Source organism: Amyelois transitella, chromosome 9, assembly GCF_032362555.1.
Source record: "Amyelois transitella isolate CPQ chromosome 9, ilAmyTran1.1, whole genome shotgun sequence".
Taxonomy (NCBI): Eukaryota; Metazoa; Arthropoda; class Insecta; order Lepidoptera; family Pyralidae; genus Amyelois; species Amyelois transitella.
The window spans coordinates 197,149-213,360 of NC_083512.1; the positions used below are offsets into that span (position 1 = coordinate 197,149).

General features: G+C 35.4%; 1 protein-coding gene across 1 annotated transcript in view; it reads left to right on the plus strand.

The window, feature by feature from the left end:
• LOC106130252 (uncharacterized) overlaps positions 1-16,212 on the plus strand; it is a 167,671-nt gene that overhangs the window by 115,996 nt on the left and 35,463 nt on the right. Inside the window, exons 4-5 of the mRNA XM_060945898.1 lie at positions 23-97; positions 513-656. Of these exons, the coding sequence (XP_060801881.1) occupies positions 23-97; positions 513-656 (219 nt within the window). The remainder of the gene's footprint in view (positions 1-22; positions 98-512; positions 657-16,212) is intronic.

Consider the following 16,212-nt stretch of genomic DNA (forward strand, 5'->3'; position numbering starts at 1 on the left):
ACATTTTGTTTGTTGTCAACAGGAGTCCGCTGAGCCGACCCCAGTGCTGGTGGTAGTGTCGCCCGCCGGGGTCAGGGTATGCGACCCCACGGACCAGGTAAATGACCTATAGTAATAGAGCCTTGTTTTTTTTATTATTGTTAATTTTTGAGAGTTTTACTTTTTTTTTCGTCTTTATGAAATCTCTTAGAAAAAAAAATATATTTTTTACTGACGATATAGACTACCGAATAAAAAAATGATATTACTACTTTTACTCTTTTTTAAATACTTGACCTCCAGTTAAGGGTAAATTAGGTAAATAAAGTCCGGGACCACGTTCCTATGGCACTGTCCTAGAAGTCTGCAATTCATTATGGATTCTATTTATCCTTATGGATTATTTTTATCCTTATGAATAAATAAAAAGTGATAAGATATAGAAAAAAAATACCCGCAATGTAAACCTATTTTCAAGTTGACTAGGTTCTGACACGCAACGTTATATTCCAAGCTGACCCATCTCTGCGCAGAGGGTGCGCATGACGCATGCGCTGCGGCGGATCTCGTACGCCACGTGTGAGGCGTCGCGCGCGCTCTTCGCTTTCGTTGCGCGCGCGCCGCATCCCACCCCTGACACCTACTGCTACGCGTTTGAAACTGAGACGCCTGAACAGGTAATTTATTTTTAATTTTACTACTATTATAATGTATGTGACGATGACAGTGTCAAATGTCTTTACCTTATTTTTCTGTAAGAATTCCGCTTACTAATGACTCATGCCAAATTCTATGCTCAATAATTTAAACTATTATTGGTATGCATATCAGTCATACTCATTATGTATTGCGAGAACTTGGTGAATTTCTCCATTCTAAAATTTTGGGCGCCGCTCCTCCAAAAATATAATTCATGATATGTTTTATCATTAATATTGACTTAAGTAACTGTACTTATGTCTATAGGTCAGTCTTTGCCTGACATTAAAAGTGTTATTATATCAAACCCAATTGATTTGTTTTAAATATATTGTAAGCACACATCTCTTTGTCTCGATTTCACTCCCGATCACGTAATCTAAGAAATATCCTTTACAATAACCCCGAAGTCACTTTTATGTCGCCGGCTACGTCCGGAATACTTTGTGAAAGTAATGCGGCGAAAGATGCAATTTAAATGCGATAGACGGTGGCAGCGGTGGGATCGCACTGAGCGAAGGAAATTGGAGTGGCCCGATATGGTCGCGCCGACTCCAACTGATCAGAATGTTTGGAACGTAGTTCACACTGTTATGGGGACATTTTTTGTTGTTAGTACCTTAAGTTGAAATACTGTGTGTATCGCACATCTTTCCTGGAAGGTACTGCAATAATTACTTTACGAGATTTCTGTGTTATCTACATTTATTAATCTTTTCATGTAAGCTCGTTGGTTGGTAAAAAATTAAAACAGTCAACAATTAAGTTTTCATCACTTAAGCTGCAGACAAATGTTAAAGTTAAATTATTCGACACATTAAGTACAGAAATATTTGTGTAATTAATATTACAATTCTAACTATAGTATGACAAACTTACCTGTAACCTACTATCAGGTTATTTAAAAAGAGGCTCAGAATTTTATAATTCTAGTCAGAACAGACGCCTAGTCCAGATCTTTCATACGCTATATACATATTTATAGGTATATATGATTCCGCCGCCTTGAGAGGTAGAGTACGTATGCCTCCAAACCGTACCTAGATAATTAAGACCTATTGTAACCATTGTGATTATGACAAGACATACATCATGAAGCTTTCTTATTAAAATAACTGTTAGCAGCATAACCACAAAAACAAGATTGCAGGTAATATAATTCCACACTGTAATACCCTCTAGAGTGCTATTGACCTGTCTTCAATATGTGTGGCTCTCCACACCTCATACAGCGTTCTTCACAATACGAGTGGCTGTGTCGCCTTACTGCCAATTGTTCAGGCACACAAACGATTTCTACGTAAGTGAAGTATATGCAAGTTTGTTATGATGTAAATAGGAAACTAATATTGGAGTGACAGGGTTGCTGACAAAAGAGTAACACAAATATCTTGGCAAAAACATTTTTTAGTTTTAACTTAAGTGCTTAGATTTTCTCAGTATTATATTAAATTATTGAGTAAATGGCAAAAGCTCATAATCCATTATTAAATAGTTGAACAAACAAAAAGCAAAAGATGCTCATACGTTTCCACGGTAAGCAAAGGAATTTTGACCTGAATGTGTTTGCACATTGCTAGAGCTGATCAACCAAGAGCTGTATGTAATCAAGTTGAAGATGTTATACTGAATGAAATTATTTTGCACTGCATGAACACCCCCATTTTCTGTCAATTACATAATCGAAAAACATAAAAAGAACCGCTTATGTTGGCACGGTCTATTCTTAAGGAAGCCGACGAACTTTTTGAGCAATACGCGTCTGGTCACTGGTGTCTCATCGGACTCAGGTAGCAGGACGAACCCTTCGCATACTTTTGCTGTGAGGCGCAAGCGTGTCTACAAAATTATAAAATAACCAAGAACTCTAAGAAAAGTACCAAATACTTTTGTTAGATGTTCTAGCGCGATAAACGCCTAAATGCTTACAATGGCGTCTTATCTATTGTAAGTTAATATTATCTTGGTTTGAAACAAGATCAAAAGATAAAATATGGCGTACAAAATAGAATAGAATAATTAATTTGCATGATTCATGATTATGCAATTAGTGTTAACTGTGATTACTCCGTAAGCAATAAACAAAATCCTAATGATTTCACTAATTGTTTTCCAAAAAGTTTAAGTGACTCTCAATAAAATTTGAAAGTGGACAACCCTAGTAGTTGGTGAAGTTAGATTATTAAGTTGAACTTAGTCTAGCGTCGAATTCACTTAGTTCCGATTGTCTCGTCTGCCTACAGCGCTGCTTGAGACTTACCTCGTTATTATGAACTTCATTCAACAACAAATGAATTACATATAATAATATAAAATCATTATATACAATAAATTTATATTTGCAGAGACACAGTTGTAAGTATTTATCTTCTTCCTTCTGGTATTTATCTAATCCCTGTTAAATCATTACTCTGGAATGGAATGGAGCCCATGTTGCGCCTTGGAGCCATGATCTTTGATTGGGTAAATTTTTGGCTAACGAATAAATTATTAAATTCCCCAAGTAAAGTAGTAGTAAGTAGATACGACCCTATACTAATTATATGTCATAAAATCCTTATAACTATGAGCATAATAAAAGTAAAACATTTTGGAGAAAATAACTTCAGTATATTTTTTTAAAAGATGCAGCTTTTAGAGGCAAAACACTAAAGGCGCCAAATATACCACGCGATATTTCCCTATAATAACTTGTAACTATAATATGTATAGTTTACAGTAAGTTTGCTTTAATAAAACTTCTTATAGCTTCAACCCACATTTTGTATCCTACATATGTATTATTTATTAACCTTTGCGCTATATATCAGCGGCATGCAAACACGTAATAAACTGTTATTAATGCAGTTCCTTCGCGCCATATTTCACGCCTGAGACTATAATTTGCGGGAATTTCGAACGTTTGCGGCCGCTGTTCCGTAGACGTAAACGCCGAGATGGGACCGATACGATCTCTAATTGATTAGTTGGGGCTACTGTTGGGAAATATGCAATGTTAAGTATAGTTTGTTTTGGTCGCTGTTCAAAGGAAATTGCTAGATGCTGGGTAGTTTCATCTTCATTATCATCTTCTTCAAATTAAAAGAAATTAAAGCATATTAAATTAATAAGCTAAATATGGCTGGTGAGAGCAGATTCTTGGAACTATCCAAAGAAGGGAAGCTCATGACATGAGTTATACCATTTTTATTTGAAAGTACTGCACTTTTAATAAACCTACATTTAGAGGACACATAGTTCACTTCATTTTATTAAAACCCCCTATTTTTCTGTCTGTATGTATGCGCTTTATTCGGAGAGATGTGCAAAAGAAGGCTTAGGTTCTTGTTTAAAATTTGGGAAACAGGGTTTTCTGATGAATGATCATATCGATTAATGCTATCCGTGCGAGGCCGAAGCGGGTCGCTAGTATTTAAAATTTGTGAGAACAATTTTAGTCACAAAGTTCCTCCACAAAAATTCAATAAGTTATTAATGTATGCAAACGGGAATTAAAATGAACATACCGTTTTTCCTGACGTTTTGACCGGGTTGCATGTCAGTGGAAAACGGTATATTCTTTCTAAATGTAAATGAATTTGTAAGTATTTATTCAATAAGTTGTACCTACTAAGGGTTCATCGTTCCGTGTGGCTCCCGGCACCAATACAAAAAAGAATAGGACCACTCCATCTCTTTCCCATGGATGTCGTAAAAGGTGACTAAGGGAAAGACTTACAAACTTGGGATTCTTTTTTAGGCGATGGGCTAGCAACCTGTCACTATTTGAATCTCAATTCTATCATTAAGCCAAATAGCTGAACGTGGCCATTCAGTCTTTTCAAGACTGTTGGCTCTGTCTACCCCGCAAGGGATATAGACGTGACCATATGTATGTATGTATGTAGGGTTCATCGATTGAAGATATAAATCCTAAAGAAGGTGACAGATGTGATACGCATTATGTTGCGTGACCGTTTACATCTCAAAATAACGAATGATCTGTCGCTAATGCGCTTACTGTCACATAACATGGATCTTAAATAAATGATGTGTTAAAAGTGTGAATATTTGTCAACTTTTTCTTTTGTTGTATAAGCAACACATTTAGAGTTTAAAGGAGGGAAATATTTTAAGTATTTTTATTGCTTAGAAAACCTCTTCAAATCTTAACGACAGACATATTGCCGTCTCAGAACCACTCACAGATTCTACTGAAATAATTTGGATAGTTTTATATGGCCTTTAGTTTCAAACCATTATCAAATTTCATGGAATAATACCTTCATTTGGTTTTGATAAATTATATTATACTGATAATATGTCGCGTGATCAGTTATATATAGTTATAAAACAAAAAATTATAACTTAAACATGGCTGTTATATCCTGGTATCATTGTGAACTAATAGAGAAGTTGATATAACAAAATTGTATTCAATCCATAATGTCTTCGGTCAATGTTTATTCTGCCGGGATTTGAAGTCTGGCGTGCGCGCGCGCATTCCACCACGACACGACCGACCTTGCGGCCCCGCGCCCGCGGCTGCGCATTCCAAACCAAGCGACCGCCTTCATAATACACAACTAGATACTTTCAAACGTCAACCATGATTTGCTCTTTAATTCCTTTTGCTAACCATAACTCAGCCCCTGTCGCGGCAGCTCCATTCACATGTCGCCGAGTTAAAAATACACTGATGAATTACCGGCCATTATGTTAATTTCAATTGAAACAAACCTGCCGATTGCTATTAGCACAGAACATAAATTGAATCGTCTCTGACAGTAGGGGCTCATTAAATTATCGTTAACTCCAGAGGTCGTCAACCGTGCAAAAAGTTCGCCGCACGCAGTAAAAAGCGATGTGCGACACAGGTGCGCGGGCGCTCGCATTTCCCATTGTACTCGCGCCACTTACCACGAAGGCTTTGCCTAGTCTCCCGAACGGGTTCTGCAGCTATGTGACGGTGTTCTTTGCCCGGCCCGGTTGCTGCTCAGTCGACGTTGAGCTTTCGTTCGGCGCGCACGCCTCTGCGTGTCTCCTCCGCATTTTCGGGAAGTCGCGTGTCATGAGTGACGGGGTTATATAGGTCGCGCGGTGGTTTAAGAACGCTCGGCAAAAGTAGAAGGGGCATGCGCAGTGATCAATTTTTAGGTCTATTAGGTGGGACGAGGAGAGAGGGGGGGCGGGTGTGCGCCGACGGCGACACGTATTGGTGGATTAGTCACTCTTTACTTCCCGCGTTGAGTTCGCGCGTCCCGTGTCTCTTGGGTACTGTTGCGCACAAATTGTTTTATCGTATTTGTACGCGACAACTTAAAATAATATATCAATTCTCAAACAGTACAAGTCGCCCCTACCCTATGTCCGTCCACGGTTGAATATAACTATGTCAAATTTCATCAAAATTGGTTCAGCCAGGTCAGGTTAAGTGTGAAAACTGAACATGCATACACACATACACATTTTCGCATTTATAATATAAGTAGGGATTATAAGTATTTATAAGGCACAAAATCCATACTAACATTATAAGTATATTATAAGATATGGATATACATAGTTAAATAACCGAGTTAAAACATAGGCTACTTTTTTTTGGAAAATCACGCGGGCGAAGTTGCGGGACAACAGCTAGTATTAAATAAATAAAAAAAAAACATTTCCCTTAGCATTTTTGAGCGCGAATGTACACATGCGCCGTTTGCCCCCACTATTTTTTCCGAGCGTTCTTTAACCACCGCGCGACCTATAGTGATCGATTATCTCATGTGGCAGTGTTACATCGAGTGCAGTGAGGTGTGAGTGACCCGGGCTCGTACGGCCGTATTGTCCAACTAATCGTGGGATCCCGCCGGTACGCAGTGCTTGCTTTGTATAAATGACCTGAGTTATGCCGAGAGAAATTCCTGTTTTATTGTCCGGTTAATAATCTTTCGTTGCCATAAATTATACATATATGGAAATACTAGTTTTTGCAGTTTTGCGACAGGTATCAAAGCCGGTGTAAGTGGCTCATCTGTGACTTGATTGAAGTCATTGATCGCGGTTTTTAGTTGGTTTGACAGAGGCGGCGTGTGGTCGCCAAAGTAGAGTCTACCTGATCTTTTAATCACTCCCCTTCGAGTTTTTGCATTCGCTTCCTTTTGTTCCAGAACCTATTGTGTCCGACAAAGAAGTTTACAGTGAATCTATTAAGTTGCACACTTACGTTTGCTTTGTAAATATCAACCCGCTATTGTATTGTTAGTGATTTTATGATTAGTTTAACTGACGATTTATAAAAACAGTTTAGTTTATGACTTACTACTCACGTAATTTTTTTTCTTGGTCGTTTTTATAAACAGCAAATAGAAAGTTGAAATATTTGTAAAACAAATGGCCAAAGTAATTTCTTTGCAACTTAAAATAAGCTACTCGTATTAATAAGCTGATAAGACAAAAAATATCGTAATGATGTGGATTCTACCTTATCATTACGCTGATTGATGTATGATGGATTACCCAGTTAAATGGATACACTCATTACTCAATTCCAGGTAGCTACCTGGTTGACTCACGAATGGATTCATGACTAGGAACTTCTTAGTGCCAGATAGTGATTATTTCAAATTAATTTTTTTTATTCATTATTAAGGTACATTTTATTATCACTGAATAATTGTCATATCTTTTGTTTTCACAAAATTGGTTGACGTCAAATAAATTACTTATAACTTAGTATACTGCCGCTTTCAAAGCGGTAACAAACTGCACTGCAGCATTTATTACAATAATGTCAATTTCACAATCATCTTAACTAAGAATAGAAATGTGGACGAGAGAATACATTATAATGATTAATTTATACGAAATCTAAATAATAAAAAATATATTTTTTATATTCCTACATTGGCAATATAAAATAAATTAATGTACATATTTCTTATGATCTTATAAATTTCATTAGGTATATTTTTTAACGTCTGCAATATAACTACGATTCAATAGCAATAAACATATATAAAGAATCCCATAACAATGATCTCCCGCCAAGCGAGCTGAAACCCGACACCTCGCACCGTCCTCTCCTCGTGAACTTCGCGACGCCCATTACAATCACAATGCGTGCGGGAGCGGTTTCTACAGCCATTGCCTCGCCGAGACATTGGAAACCTCTCATTTCACTTTGGGAAACGGTTATTGTGTTTAACTTTTAAATTAGAAGTTTGAAATAGCTTTTTTAGCTTCTATTTATAAATATTCTTATTTGTATAGCCTTATTGTTATATAGCCTAAAGCCTTCCTCGATAAATGGTCTATTCAACGCAAAAAGAATTTTCAATTCGAACCAGTAGTTCCTGAGATTAGCGCATTCAAACAAATAAACAAACAAACTCTTCGCTTTATAAAATTAGTATAGATGTGCCGCGTGGTTACCGGCACTAAAAAAAATCTAAAGTTTACATCATGTTAAATCGCATATAGGAATTTAGCATATAGAATTAAATTGTCAACATTCTGATGGAATCCATTAAAAAAGAGATGGAGTACTCCTATTTCTTTCTCTATTTTCATGTTTTTACTAGTGAAGATATTCTAATGTAACAGTGAGCAGCCTTTTGTACAGATAACAGTTCTCTCGCATGGGCCATGTATTGTTTTCTTTACAAATGACAATTTATTGTTCTTTGTATTAGTTGCCTTTTGTATATTTTCATTCACATTTTTACTTCAAAGTCTACTATCTTTTGTACGCTTAGCTTCATTCATAAAAATATCCATTCAAATTGGCTTCATTGATTTAGAATTTAGCATTTGTAGTCTCGTGTCACGTGCATGTTGATAAACTTAAAAACTATTGAACCAATTAAATCACTCGTGAATTAAAAGATACTTAGACTCTTAAAATGTATTTAATAAATCGTTAATCGTTATTTGGACAAATGGCTACTTAATGTTTACATTAGAATTCTTCTCTACTAAAAACATTACATTCTAAATCTTGGGCTATAGTAACGCGTGGTTGAGTCAACTTACGCATTGTTGTTTTTCAAATTATTAATTGAGTTTGATTATAAACCATTTGCAAATTACACGAAAATACAAACCTTTTCAGAAAAAGTCTCTAATAATTTATAATAGGAACACATATTTGGCATAAACAAGATTTTAACATACAGCTTAAGCACTCGTTAACCTCAAAATCAGTAATATTATTTTCGATATTAGTAACAATGTGATTCCAGTCACGTGTCCAAGATGTAACCCATTATTTACAATCGCGTTCCCGCTTCATCTGCATCGTGTTAGTGAATATCTCATTATATTGTCATTAAGACGTGAGTTGCTTTGATAGTGAGGATTTCACACTCGTTTATCATCAGTGATATTGATATTTCTAGTATAAATGTTCCAATAAAAAGTTACTGGCTCAAAAGAAGCGGTATCTACAAGTACTTACTCTTACAGAATTTTTATAAAGCGTTTAATATTCGTCTACGCTGTGTCTTAGTTTGTACTTTTTTTCATTTACACCTGATATAGATACAGCAAACTCAAAGAGTCATTGTAAAAAAGATATAACAGACTTTTTACGTGGAATATGTAAACTATATTAGCGCGGACAAAGATTATAAAAAGAATTGCCCATTTCTTACCAATAATCAACTAAAGAAGCTTGTATGTTGATATCTCGTTACTGCCTCGTTAGAGCTAATTACCAAGCCATCGAGTATCGATATAACTATCGATACAACATGTATCGATTCGCCGGTAATTACCGCGAATAATCGCCAATAACGCGGATTCGAGAACACGAGGCGGGTTCAATAAATTGTGATACCATCGATGGGTTCGTGTTTGAATAAATTGTTTTAAAGTCCGCCGGGGCAAGGAATGTGATTTTGGTGATGTGGTGTGTGATCATTCGTTTCTCGTATTAAATAAAAAATATTCGATTCATTTTGGAAAATGTTTGTGTTATCTGTTTCGAAGTCATTTCTTTTTATCTATATTATCTGTGATCTTTTTATCTATGTTATGTAAATCTTGTTCATAGAACTAATATTTCGATGTGAAGCTTTTCATTCTAGTATTTGTTAATAATTATATCAGCATTAATTTCAGATGATTTAAAAAAATCTGTAAGTATGTATTAGATTTAGGGGCAAAGTTTTTAATAGATTTAAGTAGTCTGTAAAAATTAATTTACGTATGATTTGAGTTATGGATACTCACGCCTTATTGCTATTTTGCTTCTACAAAAATAATCATAAAAATTTCTTTCTTTTTTTGATTCATGAAACAAAACGTTCTTTTTTATTCCATACTTCCATTAATAATATCACTTAAATTTGAATTATTTCCTTGTTTACATAACATGACTGAGCCGAATGATTTATTCAATAAATTAAACCCTAAGTACAATAACTTCGCGAAGGCTGTCAGAAACAGTACCTATGTTCCTCGATTATAACTGTGCATTTAAATTATGATGCTTACATTCTCTGGTTTCTCACCAATTTCCAGTCAACCCATCAGATAAGACGCCCTGGGGCGGTGTTGTGGCACTCATGCCTACAACAATGTTGCAGTTATAGGAATCTCAATGTTGCCTTATTATTCATATTACTTGATAGTTGCCGGGAAAGCAGCAAAAATACATAAAGTCACACCTCTTTTCCAGAGGGACAAGACTAAGGGAGAGCACCACGATCCAAACATACTTTTTTGCTTCACGTAAGCTCGTAATTTTTCTGGTACTCCTTACCAATTTCCAGGAACAGGGACGGGAACATTATATCGAAGATATCGATATATCGTAGATCAAAGGAACGGTAAAAATAACTTTATTACTGTTTTACATCCGCTGGGATGGGACCAAATGGTGGAGAGATAAAACAACGAAGACACAGAAATAACGCTTATTTGTAAAGTTCACCAGATAGACACAGACACTGCTCAGAGAACCATATGATTTGAGTTTATGTGACCAATGATAAAATACATGATCCGAAAGTTATTGCCGATTTGAAGTGTACGGTATGAGTTAAATTAAATCTAAATACTATGTAGAATTAGTTAACAACTCACCAAAATTGAAATTACCAGATCAGCCGCGGACTCGTAAAATTAGAAAAAAATATGTAAGAAAAATATTGCAAAACTGTATCTGCTGTGTCATGGTTGTCTTAAAACATAATATCTTAATTGTGAAGAGCAATCTAAAAAACGGCGAATGTTTGTGTTCTGTACTTTTGTATTTTTTCTGTAGCGAGACTAGATATGAAGCAGTTTGATGTTTGATTACGCTAATTGAGCCAATTTGTAAAATTAATGTGTCTAGGGGGGCCATTACTCATTCATGAAGATTTGCCTTGTGAAACGTGTATTTTCACGTATGAGTATTTTATATTTCTTGTAGCCATGTTTATCAATGATATCAAGCTTGCTCGTAGGTACAGAAATTACACTAATATTTTATAGAAGGACGACATTGGCAACGCACGTTTTCTTTGAACTGAAATAAATGAAACAGTGATAAATGAAACTAATTTATCTACACATTAAACACGAGAATCACATACCTAGATACATACATAAAATCACGCCTCTTTCCCGGAGGGGTAGGCAGAGACTACCTCTTTCCATTTGCCACGATCTCTGCATACTTCCTTAATTTGATCAAGATGCGTTCGTATAGGTCGTCCCACTCCTACCTTTCCCTCCGACTGACGAGAATCACAGTTTGAGTAATTAATAAAAAAAAACAATAGTGTATACATACCTATTATATAAATCAATTTTGATAAAAAATCACAAATTTGGTAAACAATTAAATTTACGTCCGTAATTCATTAAAGCGTTATATCATTGATTTGATCAAAATTGTTATAACGTTATCTAATAAAACTCTCACCATTACCTGTAGAAAAAATATCAATTTGTTCACACTTGAACCATCAATTTCCCGGTGCTTAGCGACTACAGGCTGCGATTACCCGGACCTCTCAATCAAGCTATCGACAATAACGCAAACAATTTGGGCCGGCCAGGCAATTTGTGAGGCGCGAGTGGGCTCTTAGAATCAATGAACTATATAATGAGACAGCGATTAGCTAAGGGTGGTCTTAACTTTTAAGAAAAAAGAATTCAGGTGATATCAAATCTCATTTTTTTTTGTATTTATTACTGAAATTGGCTTCTCCACAAAGTTTTATGAATGATAAAAAAGTTAGGGTTTCATTCTGACAAAACCAATTGAATAGTCACTATGCAGTTCTTTTAGTCAACTTTGACATCGAGAATCTTCTATACTTAGATGGGATCTAATATCAAACCCTATTTATAAATTACCCAGAAATTAAACTGATTTATTTTTGGATAAATTCAACTACCTAATAGTGAGCTTTCGGATGTGTCAGCTGTCTGATTTTCAACTTAATTATATAAGAGAAGTCTGCCTTCGTTTTTGTTTGACTGAACAATTTATAACAAGGGATCAAGAGCTCGCAGATAGTGATTACACCCACTCAATCAAGCGATCTATAAACAATTTGATCCGTCCCGGGAGGCGCTTGTTAGGGGACGGAATCAATAAAGAACGCAGATTAGGCAGGATCATGTTGTCAAGACTACTCTGTTTTTACCAATGCTGTGAAGACTTTGCTTATTGACCATATGATACTATCTTAGAATTATTTAGGAAAACATACCCAACATTATGGTCTTCAAATAAATAAGGTTTTTATTACAGCTAAACGTTAGAAAGATATCAATAGGAGTTTTTGATACAGACATAAAATCATGCCATTTAAAGTTTTGTATACTTTCAGTAATTCTGTGTTCCTTCGCTTAAAATAATGAGATCACAAAGACACGTTTATTATCGCCGCTTAACCATCTATAATTTACACCATCAATACTAGTAACGAAAAAAAATTGTATTTTATTTTCATAATCTCGATGATTAAAAAAAATATTATTAAAAAACAAAACTGTATCTGTGTGAGTATGAAAAATATGAGTTACTTTTAAAAGGTGTGTAGTGAGTCATAAGTCTTATCACTTTAAAACACACGACTCAAAATTGTAAGGAATTTTGAGTGATTCAGGAAACGAATCGTTACTTGGGTCGGATGTGGGCAGGTCATTAAATAGGACAAACATCCTACTGTTTGTGTATGTGTGTTTTGTGTGAAAGGATGACTGTGTGTGTGTATAGTTGTAATAAAGGTGTGTAAGTGAGGAAACACGTGGTTTGTGCCATCGTCAGTCTCATTTGTAATCATTCTGTGTAAACATCCGGGCCTATCAGAGCCGGGAAGGAATGTTTTGTACTGATGGCGTAAAATTTTACGTTTTCTGTGATATTTTACAGTTATATTTATTATACAATTGATAAGGTAATTTGGTGCCGTGTGGTTCCCGTGCACCAAATAGAAAAAAGAATAGGACCACTCCATCACTCTCCCATGGATGTTGTAAAAGGCGACTAAGGGATAGGCTTACAAACTTGGGATTCTGTTTTGGGCGATGGGCTAGCAACCTGTCACTATTTGAATCTCAACTCTATCATTAAGCCAAATAGCTGAACGTGGCCTATCAGTCTTTACAAGACTGTTGGGTCTGTCTACCCCGCAAGGGATATAGACGTGATCATATGTATGTATGTATGTATAAGGTAATCATAATATTAAGACATCTTTTCCCCGAAGTTAAGGTGCTTATTTTTATTATCACTTACAAACCCACATAAATAAGATATTTATACCTTTAAGTACAACAAAATTAACTGTTTTTTTGTTTGCAAGCTTTTGTTATTTTGAACCATGCAACGGACTTGGATGGTGATTTCACTGTTAAGTATTTAAAGGTTTTATGCTAAATTAATAAGGTCAAGGCCTGGGTTTCCAGATTAATTGTTTATTACTACTTAATAAATTAATCCATAGCATAGTTACTCTTTTTAAGTGAAAAAATGATATTTTGTTTGTAATCTATCTATATATATAAAAGCGAAAAACACTCACTTAGGAATCACGAAATCTCGAAATCTACTGAGCCAATAAAGGTGAAATTTGGCAGGAAGGTAGATTTTAATTAGGAGGAATCCACTAAGAAAGGATTTTTGGAAATTCTATTCCTAAGGGGATGAAATAGGGGTTGCAAGTTTGTATGAAACTTTTGAAATTTAAGATAAAAATTTAAGGTTAGATTAAAATAATAATTCATTAATTAAATTTTGAAAATTGCATTCCTAAGTGGGTGAAATAGGGGTTGCAACTTTGTATGTAACTTCGTAGTTGCGCGGGCGAAGCCGCAGGCAAAAGCTAGTGAAGGTATATAAATGAGGAGGTAGGTATAATTATGTTCTCATTGCAGGCGGTCTGACGGCCTGCCTCCCGGACTAAAGTATAATGTTACAGCGTCTTCCCGGAACCAAGGCACCGACTTGACACAAGACACAAGACTCGACCGCCCGATACCACAAGCAACTCCACAGTATGGGACCTCCGATATAATTATTTGATCTTACTTGGATTTCTGCTCATGAATTAATTAAATTATCAACATCAAGTAAAAGTCATCTGTATAATGATCGTCAAAAATTTTTGGATAAACAGTTTAGCTGTTTGATATGTGTGACATAATAGACCCTTGCTCATATCAGGCATTTTGGTTCTGTGAGATTGTTTGTCTTACTGTAACGATGATACTGATTTCTGTTTCCCTTGTGTATACGAAGAGATACATTCTTACCATCTTTGGTGTATTTATCACATATACTATCTATTGGGGTATAAAGAGATCAAGGTTACTTTCCTTTGAGTATTAGACACATCTTCCTCTTATTTTTGCGTACGTCCAGATTTTCCCCGACATTTATGTTTTGAAGACTTCTTTCCAACTTCGACAATTCTCTCTCCAATTACACACCAGTAATAGTATACAGATAAAGTTCACACATGGCAAGCCGCAGGGCAAAGCTAGTGATCCATATTAGTAAGATAGGATCAACGTGATCCCGATAGCAAACGGTAGATGCCACCAATAAATCCACATTAGAGACGCGACGGAACTAAGACATAGTCTTCGATAGATACCGCAAATTCACCTCAAAAATTTATGAAGACCGAGCGTGTCAAGATTTTCCTTTTTGCGGTGAAATTAATGTGACAAAACTATATTATTTTTCATACTAACTAATGTTGTAAATGGAAATGTGCGTTCGTTTGTTACTTCGTTCATCACGCTTTATCTCGTCTAAACTTTATGAAGTTTTGTACTTACATAGAAAAGTACTGAGAATAACGAAGAATACTTTTTATCTCGGAAATATGTACTGTTTTACCCTTGGGATCTGCAATCAATGACAAAAATGCAGGTGGAGCTCCAGACAGAAGTTGGTACGGAAGTTCCATGTTTCACCAACCTATTTTGATAATAAGCGGGGTCTAGCTATATCGATGTCTGTGGTCAAAACAAAGCGGTTAACGTAAATCCCAATTACGGCGCTAGTGTTGGGACCTACCGATACCTTACGCTCTGCGACACCAATATTTTCAAAATAGTTGAGGAGTATCGGAAATATTATTATGATATATGAGATTTTTGAGTTTCATAATCAAGACGCACGTATGAATACACACATAAATTCCACAGGCTGATTTCTGAAAGTGTGCAAACTAAAAAGTAAATATTTTTCCTGTCAATTTGTTCTGTTGGAAAAATATGAAAGTGATTTTTCTAACATCCTCATCACACACGTTTTTTCCTATGGATGTTGTAAAACGCACTAAGGGATAGGCTTACAAGTTTGAAATTTTAAGTTTAGGTGATACGCTAGCAACCTATCATAATTCAAATTTCAACTCCTTCATGAAAGCAAACAGCTGAACGTTTGCTATCAGTCTTTTCAAGACTGTTATAATAACGTAGCAAATTTCATCTTAAAAATATGTGTGCATAGTAAAAATATGTTGTTTTATGAAGTTAATCTAAGCATAACTTAGGTATTAAATTTCACCAAATAGCCGACCTAATCAATCAGCTTTATAGCAATATCCAAATATTAAGCCGATATCAGACGTATATCATTTATCTTATCGCATTCATCAGTCTGGTATGAGCTCTGCGTGTCAGTAACACGCTACTTTCCCTTGACCTTTGTAACTTGAAAGTTTGTCAGAGTATTTACATATTGATTTTAAATTGTTTACATTTGATTTATGCAGTTATGACACTGCAATAATAGTCTGGCACAATAGATGTGTCAATAAATTAATTTGATTTAGAATGTTAAGCTTACCTTGACACCTTTCTAAGGAATGGCTAACTAAAATCTAGTCACCTGTAGGACAGGTCTGAACCTGACTCTGACCTGACCAAACTTTGATCATGGACTATGGATCTCTTCTTAAAGACTACATTATTGTATTATATTAGTTTAACTGTATAAATGTTGAAATTGTGGAGAGAAAATAAACGCATTTATAAAAATAATATGAAAAACATAAAACAAAGCCATAGGACAGAATAGATTATTATTAATATATTTTGCTGTTTCAG